At 45.7% G+C, this 20772-nt stretch overlaps 3 protein-coding genes across 3 annotated transcripts; all 3 read left to right on the top strand.

The window, feature by feature from the left end:
- Positions 1–10809: 10809 nt before the first annotated feature.
- EPUS_09171 (uncharacterized protein) lies at positions 10810–11619 on the top strand (the record flags this gene model as incomplete). Its single annotated transcript, XM_007803497.1, has 1 exon — positions 10810–11619. The coding sequence occupies one exon, from the start codon at positions 10810–10812 to the stop codon at positions 11617–11619; it is 810 nt and encodes a 269-aa protein (XP_007801688.1).
- A 1653-nt stretch (positions 11620–13272) lies between these two features.
- Positions 13273–18457, top strand: EPUS_09172 (uncharacterized protein; the record flags this gene model as incomplete). The annotated part of the gene is made up of 3 exons (XM_007803498.1): positions 13273–15179; positions 15434–16421; positions 17693–18457. 3 exons carry the CDS (start codon positions 13273–13275, stop codon positions 18455–18457), a joined length of 3660 nt encoding a protein of 1219 aa, XP_007801689.1.
- Positions 18458–19419: 962 nt separating this feature from the next.
- Positions 19420–20148, top strand: EPUS_09173 (uncharacterized protein; the record flags this gene model as incomplete). The annotated part of the gene is made up of 1 exon (XM_007803499.1): positions 19420–20148. The coding sequence occupies one exon, from the start codon at positions 19420–19422 to the stop codon at positions 20146–20148; it is 729 nt and encodes a 242-aa protein (XP_007801690.1).
- Between the last annotated feature and the right edge of the window lie 624 nt (positions 20149–20772).

Here is a 20772-nt window from a genome sequence, read left to right on the forward strand (position 1 = left end):
GAGGGCAGCATCGAAATGCTAGAAGAGCGTCGAAATGCTCAAGGAGGCTTAGAGAGCGTTGAGTTGCTTAGAAGGAGGGGAAGGCAGGAGGCTCGGTAGTAAGAGCCTCGGACTCATTAGTAGAGTCAGATTATCAAGAGGCTTTCGACAAAGGTATCTAGGTCAAAATTTCGAGGGTCTGAACAGGTAGAGCTGCTTGAGGCGAGGAGCTGGCCTAGCAGGTTATTAGTAAGCTGCAGGGATATCTTACAAGCTCGAGGAGGTTAAGTTTTGAAGGATAGGCCTTGACGAAGCTTGAGGGTAGGCAGAGTAGCTGTGGCGCCTGTAATTAAGCGTTTAATGGCGTGTCCACTAATTATTATACGGAAGGCTGTGCAACTGGGTATAAGGGTGCTATAGAGATAGCGGAGAGTCACGAAGAAGCTATGGAGGGCAACTGTATAACTGATGTCGAATGGTATAGTGATGGATGACTATCTAAGTGCTATAAAGGCGAGGATAGAGATATAACGCGCAGGGCGCCAAGCCTGCCCTAGCCCTTAGCCCTAATGCCCCTTTAAGCCATAGGGCAATCTGTGTTATAATACTTACTTTAAGAGAATTCAGGATATAATCTTAATTTAGCTACCTTCTTTATAGCATTACTAAATCTAAAGTTAATTATATAGCTGTTTAAGCAACAAAGGCTATATATCTTGTATCTTTTGCTAATAGCCTTTAAGTTTATCTAAATAATATGCTTTAAACGCCCTTTAAATTTAACTAATTATTTGTTAATTAAGAGATTCTGTAATGATTTTTATACATCTAAAGTTATTACTTAGTAAAAATAAGTAGTAAGAGGCTTAACTTTTTTATATTATTAGTTATTAAGGAAAGGCCCTAGCTTATTAATCTTGAGATATCTTGAAATCTACTAAAATCTTAATAAAGAGATATATTTAGTAACTAGCTAATAAGAATAATTTTTTTTTTAATTTTAGTAATAGGCTAGATCTCTTTTATCTGATTATGTACTAATAAGGAGTATAGCACTAATATAGCCTTTAATATCTGCAGCAGTTATATCTCTTTATACTTGCTAGATTTAATTAAATTCTTAAGATCTTTCTTCAAATACATATTTATTTATATGCTTTGCAATATCTATAAATAGCTCCTTTAGAATAAACTGATAGAATAGATTAATTAGCTTAAGTTCGTGAGCACGAAGATTTAGCTGCCCTGACGCAAATAGGATCGGAACGTTCAGTTTTTCTAGGTAAGGTCGACTAAGGCTAATTTGTTCAGCAAGAATCTTCAGCTTTTCTGACTTGTTTTAAGTAGATTCAACTTGTATCTGCTATTCTTCCTTCTCTTTCTTATGCTGTGTATTGATCTTAGACTGTTGAGAGCTGTTTTAGCGGAGTAATTGATGTCGCTGTTTTGATTGAGATGCGTTGTTTCTAGCAGATGAGGAATCTTCTCTATTGGATACCGGTTTTTGCTCGTTTGTAGGTGTGATAGGCCGCAGGGAAAGTACTTGAGATAGCTGACTTTGCGTCTGATTTTCTCGCGTTTTTCGGCTCTGAATTCGAGCTCTTTTGGGTCGAGGGCAGTCCTTAGCCAATGGAGCAGCTTCAATAGCATCAATTTGCCCTTAGATCTCCTCTTGGTGGTGCTTTTGAGTCATTTAGTATCTATCAATTGGTACATTCCTATCCTACTGCCGCTTTAGGGGTAAGAGATTTAAGGTTAAGGTTACGGAAACTAACCTAATCTGGCTAATGTAGTGACTGGTGCTGACCAATCAAAAAAATGTTGCATTTTACGACAGAGTAGTGGATATTGCCTATTTGAGCGTTTTAGATGCTATCTTGACGATTAGCCGCGTACGAATCTCCTGCGAACCCTCTAGCCAAATATTGACTCCGTAGCTGCTCTGCTTGAAGCGCTGTACGCAGTTGATCCTCCCGAGCCAGCGCTCGATCAAGCTGATTACCCCCTTCTTCAGCGCGTTGTTTGACTATACTTCTTGCTTCATGAGCATAGAGAGTACCCCCTTTTTGTAGTTGACGTTGAGTTTAAGCACTGCGTTCTTTTCGTTCTTTAGCTGCAGTAGTTGTTTCTGCAAGCTGTTGCTTTATTTGTACGCCATTCTTGGCCTGGGCAAGAGCGCCTTTGATAAACTTCTCTTAAAGCGACTTGATATGGCTTAGAGTTACTTTTTCAAGTTGATCAGCTTGCCTTTAAAGTGTACGAGCGATATATAGGGTTATAAGAGCTGAATAAGAGGATTCTAAAGGGGTAGTTAATTAATTTAAAGTAGAAGAAGGTTAAAATTCTTGTACTTTTAATAATATGACTTATGAATTATATAGAACTAGACTATACTCTTAAAACAAGGATAGAATTAAGTTTCTTTTAAACGTCTCTTTTTAAATACTTAAAATTACATATAGAAATTCGACTTTATTAAAATTCAGATATCATATATAAGTTGCTTAATCTATAGCTCTAGTATAAAAATGCTTATATAGCTAAAATATTATAATATTAAGTAATTAAAAGAGATAACTAATATAAAGAAATAAAGTAAAGATATAAATATTCTACTACTTATAATATTTAAGAATCTTATAAATAAAATAACTTTTATATCTATTATATAGACCAGAATTTAATATATACCTTTTTAATACTTTTGAATTTAAGTATTAAAATAATAAATATACTTATATACTAGTTTATTATTATTATATCTAGTTTTTAAGACTCTTAAAAATATATTATCTTTAAGATTAAAAAAATAATGTTTTAAATATATTTTTATAAATAAAATAAGCATTAATTAGATAGTTATTCCTTTGGCATTAATAGCTTTTATAAAGATAATAAGCTCTTATAAGTATTAGAAGCAAGATAAGACTTTTTAAAAGTTAAAAAGGTCACTATTTATTAACTCTTGCTTATACTAATTTCAAAACTAGTCTTATTAAAATTCTAAATATCTTTATTTATAACTCTGTATTTTATATAAAGCTATTAAAAATGCTTAAATCAGTTCAAAAATACCCTTGGATTATAAGCAAGCTTTCTCTCAAGCTCTATAAAGGCTTTTGTTTCATCCTACAAAGCGCAGGATAACGTTCAAGAAAGCGTTGAGCCTAGTGATCGCCTACAATAGGTGGTAGATCTTCTCCGGTATGGTCCTGCTTGAGAATCGAGTTTGCCGTACTGCGAAGCTGATCTAGACGTAGGGATTGGCCTATATCATCCAAATTCTGGATATACAGCAAAAGAGCTGCTTCTTATATAGCATTCAGCTTGCGATTTGAAGGAATTCGACTCGTTCGAGGCCCTACGCCCTTTATTCGTCGTACAACCCTTATTGGATCGACCCCATATTCGCGAGCAGTTGCTGCAACGTTCACCCTCTCTCCGCGGCTTCGAAGTCGCAATATCTCATCAGCAGCTTTGTGAGCTGCTATATCCAAAGCCTCATTCAAATCAGCCATGTTTTGACGGAGATATACACAAAATGCTACAACGCGTTCGAACGCGTAGAAAAATGCTCGTTACGCTGGTATGCTCATTACGGTGGCCACCACTCNNNNCACCACTCGCCTCCGGCGAGTGGCCCTAGGCAGGGGTATATCCCTGCCGGGTGGGGACCTCTGCAGGGGGAACCTATCGTTGACCACGGCTAATACATACTACGGCTACAGGCCTAATTTTTGCACCCCCCCCCCTGGTCAAAATATCTTACAAACGCGTTTTTTACATGCGCATCCCTGTCAGCATCCCTGTCGCTATTTTGCACGAATTTTGTCATTCTGCAAATTCTACGAATTCTACAAATTCTATTAATTTGATATGGATACTAATGAGTCTGATAGACCCTCTACTCCTCCTTATTCCTCTTATTCCTCTCATTCTACTCGAGATCAACGTTTACAAATTCAAACTCTATACGACGCAGGCCATATGTACAACGAAATTCGTCAGCAGTTACCAAATCTCACTCTATACCAAATCAAATATGCTATTCGCAATTGATTAACACCTAAAAAGCATACTAGGCGACATTCAATTATTACTGAAGAAGAACTTGAGCAAATTATTGCGTGGGTTTGTTCTTCTGCAGCTAATCGACGTACACCATGGATCCAGATCCCTCTTGCTATGAAGATCAATATCGGATGGTATGCCATTCGAAATGCTCTACGAAGAGCAGGCTTTTCGCGTCGAGTTGCTCGCCGCAAACCTCCTATTTCCGAAAAGAATCGAAAAGCGCGTTTTCGATGGGCTTCTGAACATGTCAATTGGACGTACGAACAATGGAAAAAGATACTATGGAGTGATGAAACATGGGTTAATGGAGATCAACATACTAAAACGTACGTTACTCGTCAACCTGGTGAAGAGTAGGATCCTACGTGTATTATTGAACGTCATCAACGACGTAAAGGTTGGATGTTTTGGGGTTGTTTCAATGGCGATAAAAAAGGTCCTGGTATCTTTTGGGAGAAAGAATGGGGTACTATCAAAGAAACAACATATCGAGAGCACATCGTACCTCTCATCGATAACTGGATACAAGTAAACAGCAGCGAAGGATTGATATTTATGCAAGATGCTGCACCTGCTCATGCTGCTAAGGGTACTATTCGAGATCTTCGTCAACGTGGCATATCTTGTGTCCAATGGCCTGCATATTCGCCTGATTTAAATCCAATTGAGATAGTATGGAATTGGATGAAAGATTGGATACAAGAGCGCTATGGAGATACTCTACACAAGTACGATGAGTTACGAGCAGCTGTTAATGCTGCATGGAATGCTGTGCCCCCTGAATATCTCAAGGAGTTGCTTGAGTCAATGCAGGAGAGATGTCAAGCAGTTTTGGATGCCAATGGAAAACAAACTCGATTTTAGAGACTAGTCCTAATTAAGCGATTTTGTGCACATCTATACTTAATTTTGCATAGTAGGTTTTGTACGGATACTAGCGTTTTCGACCAGGGGGGGTGCAAAAATTAGGCCTGTAGCCATAGTAGACCTTTAGCGCAACTATGTACAATAGCCAGCCCCATTCAAGCAGCAGCGCTTGAGCCACCCCGACCACCTCGACCGCCACGCCGGTTGCCGGCACTTGACCCACCCCGCTGACGCTTGTTGGCAGCAGAACCCGGTGATTGTCTTGGCAGCAATTTGGGATTCTACGCCAAGACTCAAGATCTTGTGCTAGTGTGGCGCTAGCATTAGTCCGTGCTTGGCTGGTCTACTTATCCACCACTCTGTCATAAAATGACGGTATTTATCATTGGCTCAAATATCCGCAGCCAAGTTATTTCACGTGACTACCTACCAATGAAAAAGTACCATCTCAACCTTAAGTCTCTTTAAGATGCGCCTGCAGCGTACCTCGCGTCTGTGGCGGATATTTGAGCCAATGATAAATACCGTCATTTTATGACAGAGTGGTGGATATTTCTCTCTGAGCGAGCACGCACGTAATCCATCCATTCCATGATCACTGATAAATAATACCAAGCCTGGTATGTATCCACTCTTCGAACTCCTAGGTACTGAAATGTCCCTTAGCACTTGGCTACCAGCTTGTCTTTGCTGTGTAGCATGCAACGACGCCTCTGGCGGCCCAATCATAATTTGATTTCTTCCATGACTGCTGGGCCTCGCAAGCCAACCGGTTGGTTACGATCTCCAATCAAATTCTTGCGCCGCCAACATCGCAGTTGTTGGTCTTAAAACCATGGAAGAACTGGCGCACCTTCCACCCCACTGGATTGCCTAGGCGTCCGGTGGACACGACTCATTCGAAGGATGAGTCGTGGCTCTGCAATGTTCACACCTTCGCGCGGTGCAGAGTGTCAGTACTTGGTTCTTCGAACTGGGGAAGCTGAGTGAACAAAATCTTCATAGCTTTTGGAAAAGGATTGGGTGAATGTGGAGTTGGTGTAGCCTTCTCGTGTTCATAGTCTTCAAATTGAATCTCATATAGAACGGAAGATGCATTCGAACGTGAAGATAGGACCAACAAAGTCAGATCAGGCATTTTTAATTAGTTTCGCCATCGCTGCAGCAGTTGCCACTTTGGAATTGCTTGCCTGCAAGCACATCAACGCTTTTTGTTTCGATACTCGCAATCAAATTTTGGATGTACGAAGGCCGCCAGGGAAAGATGACACCTGGGCCAAAGGAAAGTTGTTCTCTAAGATGTTTAGATAATGAACTCATGGATTTTCAATGGGTATGGGCTATTTGCAGGATGATCAGCCTACGAGATTGCTCACTTCTGCCTTGAGTTCGGTCATTCGATCAGTCCAGGAATGACTGAAAAATGGTCTTTTCCTATGCGTAATGTCTTTCGTTATCTCGTAATAGTCGACGCATTGATCAAGAGAGTTTTGGAACTACCTTTTACGAGCAGGGTTAGGTTACTATGCAATAACGGGGTACCCATCTCCAAAAAAATTATCATTGCTCTACTTACCAACTACGCTGGTCTAGACCATTCGACTGAGTACCTTTTCCCTAACTGCTCAAATGCCCGCTTCGGCGGCTTTATGTACAGGGTCAAATAGGTTTTCCGGATCTTGTTGGAGATTCGAACATATCCAGATGGCTGAAGAGGGAGGCTGACTCCACAGTTTTTGTCGATGTCTTCATCAACCCCACAGGCTGGCAATGGCTCGACAGCGACATGGATGACACACACATTCTCACTATGGCGGCCTCGCAAGTGGACTGTCGGTGGAGAAACGAGGATTCTCGTTCCATGTATTCCAGACTTCCACATTCCGATCCTCTCGGGTCTCCTCGAGCCCGTACTATTCAGTATACTAACGTCCACCAAGACCGCCTACCAGCGTTTCAGAATAACCAGCATGCCCCGTCCAAGATTCGACTAGATCGGGTTGACTCGGCTTTTGATTGGAGCCCCTTGTGCCACAATATCTGGGAGGATGCAGCATTTGTTATTGCATAAAAATTCGTCCAATGACCAGTCAGTCGGCGCAGATCCCGTATCATGTCTTACGAATTGATCAATATCCTTGTCATCGGTGGAATGAAGGCAAATCTCGTTGCAGCTGTCATTTCGTGATCATGGTGAAGGTGATGGTCAAGGTGCAGACTCTGCGGTGGGCGCATCTGACTGGTAGACTTGAAGGACGTGTTGGGATATTTGTAGTTTTTTGCAATGACGTCTCGTTTTACCCATCCTCATCTGCTGTATATGTTAGCTTCTTTTGTCACTATAGAGAATTCAATGTTGCTAGATCTTTGAATTATGGTTCGATGCCTATTTCTTACATTTTGGACATCAATTTTGAACATCGAATTGAACAGCCCGGCATCGCTAGATCGAGGATGAATACCGAGTCATTCAAGAACAAACACACACAAACCCACCAGCAGCATCTTTTCATCCCATGATTTCTTGGATCGAGCACAAAGAAGCAATGATATGGGGCCTCCCAAGAATCACAAAGCTAGACAACCGTCCATCGATCAAAAAGTGAACAATATCAGACTGAGCGGACATTAGGTTCAGACAATGCAGAAAACCGGATCGCCATTAGTCTGTCGAAGCAAAAATCTCTATTGACCGCAGAGGGACCTCCAGGTCCAAGCAAGATAAGTCTAGCGGCAAACCACTGCAGCCACAAAACCAGGTGGGAAAGTCATCTGGCTTGCTTGTCTTAAGGCAGTAATAAACGATATTGCCAACAATATTCGAAAAAGCAAGATTTGGGCCAACGACTGGAAAGCTTTTGCGTGCTCAATTCTCAATATTGAACATCTTTCCGCGTCTACAGCAGCCGAAAAGCAGGTCATTGAACGATATGGATCCTCAAATCGAGGCTTCATCTTCGCTCCTCTTCAAAGCGTTGTCAGTACAGAGTGTATACACGTTACCGAAGATCGAACAAGGTCTCCTACCAAACTGAACAGATCGTGCATTCCTTTACTTGCCAACAGTTCCCCTTCCAAACTTGACCCAGAACCTTCCACGGCAACATATACTGAACACGAAGCTTGGGAAGAAGACACGGCGATGACAGTGATGAGGAGGAGAGGGGGGTACCCGACTCAATTAGTGCCTTATACGACCGGATCCTAGATTTACAAATTGTCAGCGTGCTGGCTACACTAGCATTGCCCCCGATACAAGAGAGAAACCGATGTTGTATTCAACCACCGAAGCGCAGGTATCTACCATCCAGTCTTACTGCATATAGGACAAAAACGGCAAGCAGCATAGATGTGAGCAACATAAAACCGTTGATCGGGCATCGGGAGAATCTTTGGGTGCACCATCAAAGGATTTGGGTCATCCTAGTGACTGAGGCCACCTCGTCTCGAGCCACTTAGCTCTATCAATGGGTTGTCACATGATGAAGTTGACAGATAATCCGATGGAGACGCTTTACTTGACAGGGAAGCAAGTGTTCGTCGTCAAATAGACATACTCATGAGATTCTAACTGTGCACCAAGAAATCTGGACTTCTTTGGTTGGAGAGCCACACCACTAGTTAGCCACATTTTCCACCTTGTTTCGCGCCACTCTTCGCACCGTTTCAAACCTTAAATCTACCTCCTTGTCGCTCCTGAAATCTCATTATGGCTAACTCACAATCCCTTTGATCCTTATACTTTCAAGTCGTCCCTACCCTGCTAAGCCCACGACGAAGCACTTTTCGACTCAGCTAACCATGTAGGGGTTCAATCATGTCTCCAAGTCTGTCTCGATCCCCTAAGCGAACTTTTACCTGAGCAAAACTCACATGCATGAATACTAGAGATGTGTTCTCGAAGAGCTGGTCTAAGTCGATGGATACAAGAAGCTGGATGTAGTAGCGCATGATGAGGGTTGCGAACAATACCTCGTCGCAGTCACTCTATGTAGAAGCCCATCAGCTACATATGTTGGACGAAATTGCTGCAAAATGGGAGAAGGTGCTGGAGGATCACACATCACCAGGCTGCTGAGCCTCTCGGGCTGGAGGGAGTCTAGCAGGCAATATGTCGCCATTCGAATATTGAATAGAAGCACTGGTATCCACCATGGCAATCAACCCTTGCATGAAAGCCGGATCGAACATCAGATGGAACAGATTCTACGGAACTGCTTGTTGTTGAGAGTACTGGTTCCTATTGTCCTTCCCCTTGAGCTAAGTGCTTGTGTTCCTTAAACCCTTGCCACGATTCCTTCAATCCTTGAAACCGTCCCCATCTGCTCTGTGCTCACTACTTCTCCTACGGGCCGTTGCCTCAGCCTTCGGTATCGTGACGCGCCCGCTCCATGTTAGCACAATGTACCAAATATGGCAATGCGCCATACTGGGTGTCATTCCTTCGCCGGTGCGGTACATGGTAGATGAGCTAAAGTTGACCTCCCTGTTCAGCCAATCGCTGCATCCGCCTGATGGCTTCATAAACCATCATTGGTTGTCCACACGCCCTCCATGCGTACTCCAGTATGTCCTGCTCGAAGACAGCTGTGTCAGAGTTCCAGTCCGATACCACCAGGTCCGCTGGATGCTGTTGGAGGTTATCTACATTGACGGTAAGGTATGGGATGTCCCCTTGTTCAGGGTAAACATCACTGAAATAGCATATCCTCAAATCCTTAATAGGTCCCCCCGGGGTGGGCGGGGGGGCGGTAATTGCTCACTACTTGCTCTCAGCAATGGTTTACAGGAAACGTCAATCGAAAGATATCGCCTTCAGAGTCTGGTCTGGCTCAGCTGAGTTAATTTTGCAAAGATGGTATCCCGTCTTTTATCACAGTGAGCATCACCAGAATTTCCCTTCTGTATCCAGCTGCCGCTCCGCTACATTCGAGATGCATCCGAAAAAATCAGGGGTTAACCTTTACTCTGGAAAAGTCGGCAAACCCTTGCCATTAGGGGGTACTCTTCTCTTTGTACTGGAGCAGACCGCAATTCTCTTTGTTCACTTTATCTGGCACCAACCTCGGCCTTGACAAGATAAATCAGAGGATCCTTGAATCCATTGTGGTGCCCTTCGGAAGGTCCGCCTTCTTCAAGGCCAGATTCATCGTTGAGTCGAGAGAGGTTTGAGTTAGGTCGTGATGCCTCATGCGTCGACCGTAATGGGAGTTGAAGATGGACTCGTGGCTCTTCGGCCATTTCTTGAGGTGAAGAAAGTGTAGGGGGTGGAGGCTCTTTGGCGCTCGGGGGTGCGAGAATGCTGTCTGAACCCTCAGTTATGAGCAGATCCTGGTTTTCGTTTGCTGGACATGCGTGTATTGACTTGGGGGATTGTGGACAAGTCAGAAATTCAATAAAGTTGGCTACACAGCCAGCCAAGTCTTGGCGCCAGACCTTGGGTACAATTGTTTTTGCCAAGACCTGTTGTTCCCCTTTTGCCTAAATCGAATTTCAGAGGCCGCACAGTTTGAAAATTCACACATCTCATATCGACGATATCGACAATTTGGCTTCCGAAAGCTCTCTCGTCCTCCAGCTACTAAAACGCGCTGATCTCATATTTCACCCTCTTGCGTCGTCATGGCGCCTTCCAACCCACCCAGTGGGAAAGGATCAGACAGTGGCATGGCCACAACACCAAAAATCTCACGGAAACCCGTGTCAAGCACAGCGTCAGCTTTCACTGACGCATTGAAGCAGGCCAACAATGGCCAAACCCTATCCACAACCTCTGGGAACCAGAGCGCCCCGGATCACAAACAACTCACCCCTTCTGGCGGCTAAAGTGCCCCGATTCCACAGCCCCAAACCCAAACCCAACCCCCCCAAAGCAACTCTCCTGTCTTCATGACAAGCTCTCCTCCATTTCCTTCGAGACGCGAGAAAGGCCCTCTTATGAAATGGGTCTCTTCTGTCGCGTCTGCGGTCTTCAGAAAGAAGATTTGGAGAGAGAAGGTCGCGTCTACTGCAGCTGCAGTTGGGGCTGATCTCGCTGACCAGTCGTCCCCATCCCCGTCGCCTGCCCATCCCCTTTTCTCTTCCGCTTCCGCTTCCGCTTCCGCTTCCCATCTCCCTTCCTTCTCTCCTTCGGCTGACTTCCGTCACCAACCAAAAATCTCTCCTTCTCCTTCCTTCACCGGGCTTAAAACTGAGGCTTGTACCAAGGATCTCTCTCGAGCATCTTCCACTGAAGATTTAGAGGACTCGAAGTCGTCAGGGCTGGTGGCGGAGTCTTCCCCATCGTTCGCGGTAATAGACGCCGACGAGAGAAAGCAAGTCCTTAACACTTTGGAGACAGAGGCCGTCGGTGTTGAAAGCTTCAGCAATGAAGCACGTGCGAGAAAAGAACCTCCGCCAGAAAGCTCCAGCACGTGGGCAAATATGGCAGCTTTCCGGGGTTCAGCAGTTGTAGCAGCTCGGCCAAACATGACCAGTACTTCCTCGAAAATTCCAGCTGCGAACAGGAATGACTTTCCGATTGTCGATTACAGCGGACGCCCTACAGCACATTCTCCATCAACGCCACAAGGAGCGAGGCAAGCCTCGCCGCGGAGTCTGCCTCAATTTTCGCAACCAGAAGAAGGGATATATCGAGACACGTCTATTCCGTACCAGGTTCACCGCAAAGGACCTGTTTCGAAGATATCTAGGTGGTAGTTCGGTCTGTGCTTGCGCCAATTGTGCATCCGAATATTCTCGCACTGCGGATGTCTATCAATTACTTATCACTCAGTCACCACATACACCAGCAAGGTGTAAGAATATTTGAATAAACAATTGGTGAGGAAGATGTCAATGGGGAAACACTACCAAATCTTGGAGCAGCACAGTGTACACGAACAGCTCGATCACGAAGCCTTGCAGAATGGTGCAATGTTAGTTGTGCTGCGTCGTTGCCGATCAAAAGCAAGGGCTTGAGATCGCCACTGGCAAGGATTGGTAATGAACTTTCTGTTGGCAGCAGAATCTCAACCCCTCGACCAGCAACTAAAAGATGTGGCTCTCGTCCTTGGGGAAGAGCGGGAAGAGTATAGAGCTTGAGGAGATGCTCGATGAAGATCTGGTGCATGCTCGGGACGGAAGCGAGTGATGAGAAGTGCGGAACGGATAAGGCTTGGAGATCTGGGCCGAATGATTACAGATGTGAAGCGTTAGGCGGTATTGTGTAGGACCCCGACTAAAGGCATGTTCGAAGATTGAGATTAGTTCTCCTTACTTTTGATCAAGCATACTGTCTCTGCTGAAAAACTTGTCCCCATCGTCGTCAGTACTCACATTTCCCAAGCAGGGTCTGCATGGGTGAGGAGTTTCTGAAGGTAAAGTGCACTCCCTAGTGCTTCATCCAAGCAACTTGAAATATCCTTTTACACGAGATGTGTCAATAGACCTTCTCTCCTGTTGGGGCTTTGATATTGCTTTGTGAGATTCCTGCAATCATCTGTGGTTCATGGCCTCAAGTAAGGATGTTTCGTGAAAGGGAGGGGCGCCAGGGAGGAGACCTGAAATGGGGCACGCATGCTAGATTAGGAGTCTTATGGTCATTCTTGGGACTAAACGAAAAGCATTGATGGCAGGATAATGTTCTCGCACGGATGGTGGTATGACTGTGTGTCCAGGGATTGATTGTACTCTGCTGCAAGAGAGATCAGTAGAGCTCAACTTCCCCTAGCCACCTCTATTTGGATCACCAGCCACAACTACTTATTTCAGACGGCATTCCGTCACTTTCCCATCATGATTTCTAGCAGTTTGCTACCTAGTCTGAGAGAGAACCGTCCTTTTTTCGTAATGGCAGCCTGTGGGAGCATATTCGCACCTTTCTTGTACCAAATTGTGAACCTGCTGTGCAGAGTGCGTAGAGAAGCAAGTTGATTGATAGCTACAGGGGTAGAGTGCGTAGATCTAAGTATAATTGGCTGTAAATACTGTACAGTGAAATTAGAAGCGAAATTACAATATAGCTTAATACTAAATTTAATATCTGTTGGAATATCCTCTGTATCCCTGAATTGGTGAGCTTCCTTAAGTGGTTCAGTACTTCTGATGAGTTTAAATGGATCAAGAACGCATTCCGAAGAAGCACAGCCAGCGGAGCCTCCACTACCCCGCGACTTGACTCCCGCAGGTCCTCGAAAGTGTAAGATGGTCAATTTTCTTGTACGCGGTATTCATGATTTCAGGCACTATCGTCAATCTTGCGACTTTACCATACCATATGAAAGCGGGATCGTATGCAAATTCGCGTCGAGGCCGATACTCAGCAATACGAGCCGCGCGTTCATCTCTTGGCTGGGAAAGGCACAGGAAACTATGGAGAGTAATGCCATCGAAGCCTTGTGTAGACGATGCCGGTCATTCGGCCTAGACAAATACGTTGAGCAAGGGCCTCCAGAGAGATCCGGGCGGATTGTCGCCACGGTCACACCCGATTCAGCTAACGACGGATGCGCACTCTGTGTCTTAATCACCGACTTACTCGAGGAAGATCCAACTGGCAGTGGGCGTCTCGAGCATGACAATTCGACGCAGGTGAATATCGACCGCAATGCTCAATCCGCTAGTGCTGTAGTGCGCCTACACGTATATTTCGAGTCGGACTTGGGCCCAAACATGGTGTATCTCAATATCTTTAGCACTGGCCCTCGGAAATCGCAACGACTTTTTCTCCTGCAAAAGTCATTAGCGAAGTCAGCCGGCACGACTTCCGAGTCTGGACAAGATGTGGATGCGGACTCGCCTGATCTCGTCTATGTCCAGCAGTGGCTCGATAAATGCAGAGACAGCCACGCGTTGGTGGCATCTCGCTTTACGCCGCTACAGACGCGTCCAGGAGCTCCACTTAGAGTCATTGATTGTCGAGCCCGTACCGTGAGACTTGCTGAATTGTATGAGCCGTACATTTGTTTGAGTTATGTTTGGGGAAAGTATAGCCCCAGCAGCACGTTCGATGGCGCCGCACTGCCCAACGATCTGCCCCAGACTATCGAAGACGCGATATTTGTAGCAGTTAAGCTTGGCATGCCGCAACTCTGGGTGGATCAGTATTGTATCAACCAGGAGGACCTTGAAGAGAAGATGAAGACAATCCAAGACATGAACCTTATCTATGGCGGTGCGGAACTCACGATCGTTGCAGCTAGCGGCGAGGATGCGTCGGGTGGCTTGCCTGGAATTCGAGGGACGCCTCGGCAGATCCGCCGTTTGATCAAATCGGGAGATAAAACTTTCTGGATGTCGAAAGACATATCTATGTCTTTCAGGAGTTCGAGATGGAACACCCGTGGCTGGACGTATCAGGAAGGCCTACTCTCACGCCGCCGTCTCGTCTTCATAGACGCGCGCTTGTACTGTCAATGCGACGAGGGTTACTATGTTGAAGCATTGAACTCAGGGGTTGAAGACATCTCCGAGTTTCTAGGCCCTTCGATTCGGCTCTTCCCACCCGGTGCGATCTTAACCATCCCAGATTTCCTGTACGACAGACTGAGAAACTACTTTCCGCGGAATCTGTCGTACGGTTTAGATAGCCTGAATGCCTTCCAAGGTGTTCTGAATGCGTTTAAGTCTAATGATCAGGGTCGAGAGTGTCCCGTCAAGCATTTCCACGGCATTCCATTTAAATACAGCCAATGTTCGCCGCACATCTCAATGAAATCGTTCCTGAGTGGGTTGGCGTGGAGGATAGACCATGCAGTCACTCAACAATGTGCACAATCCAAAGAGGAAAGTAGCGCGGATTTTCCGTCGTGGACGTGGGCATCCTACAAGGCATCGCATCCAAACGCCATGGAACGACTTGTGCTTGATTACTTTCCTCACTCGTTGTACTACCAAAAGGACATCGATGTATGTATCTCCGATCAGAACGCAGAAAGAGTCGGTATTCAAGAATTTGTCTTGCGCTCGGGCCCCGAAGGAGACACCACGAACTACTTTCCGCGTATATACATCACTTCCTGGACCATTAACAGTTGCATATCCGGTGGTTCTGGTGAACGTTTGACATTTCTTGGACTTAAAGGAAAGGAAGAGCTCGTGCATCTGGACGAGATCAGCGTGCCATGGGACGGCAAGGAAGCGGTGGCAGTGTACCTGGGCGGCATTTCTTTGAGACGCAAGCATATAGCAGAAGGGGGAATACCCTTAGAACATCTCCGCTTTGTGTTTATGTTGGTACGCGAGGCAGGACCTGAGACGTACAGCCGCATTGGCTTGTCGTGCGTTGATCTGCACAAGCCACCCTCGGAGAAGCAGGTTGGTGTTGAAGAGACGTTGAGGAAAACTATGGAGGGTTCCAAAAAGGGAGAAGAGATGAACTGGGAGAGAAGAACATTACGACTTGTCTGAGTAAAGAGAGAGTAGCTGCATGGCCAAAAACAAAGACATATATGTTCGAGCAAACACGATACTATTTGCCCATCGTTTTTCGCGTGGCAATAGACTACTGTTGTTGGACTGACACCCAATGTAGGCTAAGAAACGTGGGAGTTTCTGGCCCTTGGTCCATTCCTGCTGCGAAGCAGAAAACAGAGCCAGGCGACCCCCATAACAATTCTGGTAGTGATGACAAGCTACCGACCCCATCACAAGCATACAGAACCCCGGCGCCTCCAGAGCCTGTGCAGAACGACCATCCAAAGCCATTGCAGGACGAAGCTACGAAGCCGCTGCACAAGATGCGATTCAAAAATTCCCAGAGGATCTCCACAAAGAAACCACAGAAACACTCATGCAGTCAAACGCAGGATGCTGATCCTCTCCTACAACTTCTCCCAGATACTCTACAGCTTTTGCCATCTTTGCTCAAGACACGACCGGCTTGCCTCTTGAAGTCTAGCCCAGATGATGTATCCAAGACACCAAAGAAGTGGACCGGCATTGGTAGTCTCGAAACGAAGATGACTCCATGGTCCATTTATGCAAATCTTGATCTGGGAACAAATTCCTTGCCTGAAGATCGATCTGAGATCTCTGTCAGCGTCGTCTTTCTTGTTGCATTCAATGGTGTGACCCTCCTCGAATTTCCCGTAAATGCGGAAAAACACTCGACCCCAACATTTCAATTCACATTGAAATTTTCCGTGAAGTTGGTCAAGAAAGACGAAGACGACGACCATCTTCCACGGTGCATCAAAACTTTTGAATATAGCAAATACGAAGCCTTCTATTCGTCTGCTGATTTAGTACCGCCTGAAGCCCAAGTGGGCAAAAGCATTCGAGACCAGCTAATCGTAATGGATTGGTACAGTGAGTGTGCTGAGCTATCGGGTTCGCAGAGTCCGGCAAGCTTTAGGGAAGCTCATAAACGCTCTGGCAAGTATCCCGATTCAGTATTTGTCGCACTTGACATCATGGAAAGTATATTTCGCCAGGGGGGGCACGTTCGCCTCATCTACGACGTCGATCACGATTTTAGCGACATCATTGAAGATATCGCTATGCCTGATATCAAGAACAAGGTAAAGTTGATGTCTTGAACTAAAGGAGTCCGATAGCGATCACTTATAGGGGATCGTCTACGTCTCATCGATTTTAGTCCAGAGTATCTAATGTGTCGCATCATTTCACCCCATATCATGTGGCTTTCTATTCTCACTCTTCTCCAATTGCTTCAGTGTAGGCCGGTGGTCGAACCTGATCTCACGTGAAAAGCTTGCAAAGTGATGATAAGCCCCTCGCCCAATGTACTCGCTATCCAGTTATGAAAGCTCTATTGCTGCGGTGGGCTTCGCTATCAATATCAGTGATCGTGCACGGTCGCAGTGAATGATTGACGAAGCACATTGATCATTTATTATTTTATGGTAGTACATGATGCTCTCAGCCAGTGGGCACCGATCGAAGGTTCGAGCTAGCAAAAGTTGATACGTTAGTGTGATGTCGTGTATTCCAAACCTGACGACACTCTTCGCAAAAGGAACGAACGTTTTGGTTCCTAGACCCTTGCCAGGCTCTGCATGACAATCCACCATCCCACAAATATAGACTTCTCCAGATTACAGTGAGAGGTTTGGTGGGCAACCTGATCTGAGCTTATAACCTGTCAAGCACGTCAATCGAGATATTTGACCTCAGACGGGATGACTCTCAAGCTGACTATGCATTGCGTAGTAAGTCTTGTTTTTGGTCGATCGCAGCGAAGCAACGTATGAATGTTGCACGCAGCATCCTTACCCAGGGACACCTGCAACACAACGTTCCAGGTCTAGACAAAAGGATACTTTACTAAAGACGCAGTGCTGCCCTTCTCCCAAAGTCCCATCATGTACCAGACCCCTTGACAATGACAAGAAGAAAGCCTCCTCAGTACGTAGCAGATGGACGAGGCCAATCCAGCAATGTTAGCATTGACAGAAACATTATTGATATAAGAACGGAAAGATCGGAGATTTCCTTCGCAGAACAGATCAGAGTGGGCATGAAAGATGGCAAAAACACCGGCCGAAGCTTACCCTCAATGCTGCTTTGGACGAAAAGGGACTTCAACTCTTTGAAGCCGTTGCCCAACTTGACCAGTACTATGTCGCTCGTACCGAGATCGAGATAATCGTGCGGCATGCTGCCGAAATGGCGCAAAGGATCCAATCGCACTGTATGGTGATCGAATTGGGGAGTGGGTACGTGTCCCTGAATCCTAGAACATGTGCAATAGTTGGACATATTTGGCTTTAATCGTCTTTGAGAGTGTCAAGTAGGAGATAGACTGACATGGACTCCGCCCCATGCCTAGAATCCCGCAAAGATCAAGCACCTTCTCCGAGCTCTCGATGACCTGGGCCGAAGCATCGACTACTTCGCCCTGGACCTCTGTTTTACGGAACTCCAGAGCAGTCTCAACACGTTGTGTGCCGAGGGATTCAATCATGTCCACTGCCATGGACTATTGGGGACATACGACGATGGGCGTGCCTGGATGCAACTCCCCGAGAACTTTCAGCGGTCCAAATGTTTGGTCTCCCCAGGATCTTTGATCGGTAACTTCACCCCTCACGAAGCAGTGGAGTTCCTTTCTGTGTACGTAGAGACCCTTCGATATCGTGGGCCACCATCAGAACGGCACCAAGTTCAGCCAGAGTCACTATTCATTATCGGGCTGGATTCATGCAAGACTGCTGAGACCGTTCACCGAGCCTACAACGATCTTGGTGGCTTCAATGCCCGGTTCAACATGAACTCATTAGAGCATGCCAACCAAGTCCTGGGTTACAAAGCTTTCCGGACCGAAGAATGGACCGTACGAGGCGAGTGGGATGACCGAACAAGGTGCTTTAATCAATCACTAATTCTGGTTATTGATGTCATGTTCGAAGGTATTTGCTTGAAAGCCGGCGAAAAGGTGCATGTCTCGCATAGCTATAAATATGATGCTATACAAAAGGTACAGCTTTGGCGGCAGGCGGGACTCAAGGAGCTAGCAGGATGGAGATGCAAGGACTCATATTACGGTAAGACGCCCTCCATTCTTTCGGCCTGCTCTGTTGTACCAGGCAAATGACATCCAATATATCGATAGGAACTTATCCGAGAGTCTCGATGCTGGAGATTGCCCATACGACCAATTGAAGTCCCTCTATTGGTGGTTGAAGTGCAGCGTTCAACCTGAAAGGATTACATGCATATCGTCGACACATGATCTGGACATTTGGCCATCTCTTCTATTGCAACGGGGGACTTATGAGTAGAGGAACCGATATTTAACTGTCTTTCTCAAGCGCTGTAAAAAGCGCTCTGAGGTTTTCGTAACTGCTGTTGCCCCGATGCGTTCATCATATAAATGGACCAGAAGCCTTGCAAAAAAGTGTCAGAATTGTCTAGCTGGCTAGAAAACACTGAGACTAGTAGATCTCTCAACAACTTTCTTGTAAAGTCAATGACGGGGTTGTTAAGTAGTAGTACTACCTGATTGTGTCAACAATGAGTGCCAGGAAGTGAAACCTTATGATGATTGTGGTAGATAGTATCAAGTTGGTAAAACGTCCTCTGACTCTGAAGTTACTCAACCTAGGTACATTCTACGATGATGATCTCGCGCTAAAGAGCTGTATCAGTGAAGCTTCGTCGAATGAGTGGTGATCATTCCAAAAAGAGCGGCCCGGTCAAATGCATTTTCTGCCATGCACTGCACCGGATCGGAAGAGTTTTAGCTTCCAACCACGAAAGTTTGTGGTCTTCCGTCCCGGCATCTCGTCTTGCTATATCCGGATGTGGAAAGTGGGTCACAGTAACGTACGTAGTACAAGAACGAAGCATGCTGCAGTGCAATACGTTAAAGGGGTATTCTCTTTGCACGTCTCAGGATCAAGCGCAGTTTTCCTGACCACCCTTGCTTTACCTGTTCTGGGGTCTACTAAAGTAATTCCATCAACAACAGCATAGTAGAGAGCCCAGCGGCTTGCTTACAAACCAGCCGCAGCAATATTCTCTCTTCGCAGGTCATTACATCAGAATTCTCTGGAGATGTCCTCTACCAAAGAAACCACTCCATCCATAACCGAGCAGGATGATCGCTGGACAGCAGTGAACCACTTTCAGTTCCCTCATCTCTTCCCGCCCTCACGGCCCTACCACGCCGCCATCGAGCATGCTTTCAAGAACTCGATTGATAAAGGTCTCGAGGACATATCGGTAGCCCCCTCTCAGGGCAAATTCCTCGCCATACAATGCCAGATTATAGGCGCTAAGCATGTGCTGGAGATCGGCACTCTCGGCGCATACTCAACTATCTGGATGGCCAGCGTGAGTCCTGACATCAGGATCACCACTATTGAGATTGATCCGCATATTGCCGAGATAGCGCGAGAGAATATTAGCTTTGCCGGCCTTGACGATCGAATAGAAGTCTTTGTGGGTGCGGCCCTGGATGTCTTGCCTCAGCTCGACGCAGAGATTGAACAGGGAAAGAGGGAAAAGTACGATTTCTCTTTCATCGATGCGGATAAGGAGAATGCATTGCCATATTTTAAGTGGGTGGTGGAGCATACGGTGAAAAAGGGAGTTATCTACATAGATAACATTGTGAGAAAAGGCTTGCTAGCAAACGCAGAGTTGGCGAAGACAGATCCAATCGTGCAAGGGATCAGAATGGCAGTGGAGGGAGTAGGAAAGGATGACAGAGTTGATGCAGTGGTACTGCAGACCGTTGGAGAGAAGAATTACGATGGGTTTCTGATGGCAATGGTGATGTGAGAGATCATGTTGTTTCTCCAGAGTTCGTGCTCTTACTATTAGAATAATCTGCACGAAAAGTTTCCCTTCCTTGCTGCTCTTGCGGAGCCACGGGAAGTGGGAAAGGTCGTTCGCCTTTCCACATCAGTGTGATTCTTGGTTAAGTAGAAGGTGCACAACCAGAAGCAAATAGCTTCCCAAAATTGTTTCCAGGTCACTGGACAAAACCTGGAATTCGCTTGGCAGCGACTTCTTCCTTGCAGTCTTCTATCTATAATTGCTATAGTCAGAGATCATTTCAAAGAATCAGAGGAAATAGGAGTATGGATCTGATGATTGGGGAAATGTAGAAGTCAGTGGTTGAACAGGCGTCAAAAGGGTAACCGTTGCTGACCTGGCCATCCATCGTAAGTCCCTGATGAACGGAATAGAACATTACAAAACAGATAAACGAATTTTTACGGAGGCATGAAGAGGATGGTTAAAAGCACTCTAGAGTTGTGGAGCAGTACAATCTCAATGCATGAATACTAGCATAAAACTCCAGATGGAGTAGTAACTCCGCAGGCGCCAAGGCTCTTTTCCATTCAGTTCTACCTGGCCCCGCATGGGCGATGGGGTCCCGTATTCTTACTACGCACTTTT

This window comes from Endocarpon pusillum (assembly GCF_000464535.1).
Source record: "Endocarpon pusillum Z07020 unplaced genomic scaffold scaffold2415, whole genome shotgun sequence".
In the NCBI taxonomy this organism is placed as follows: Eukaryota; Fungi; Ascomycota; class Eurotiomycetes; order Verrucariales; family Verrucariaceae; genus Endocarpon; species Endocarpon pusillum.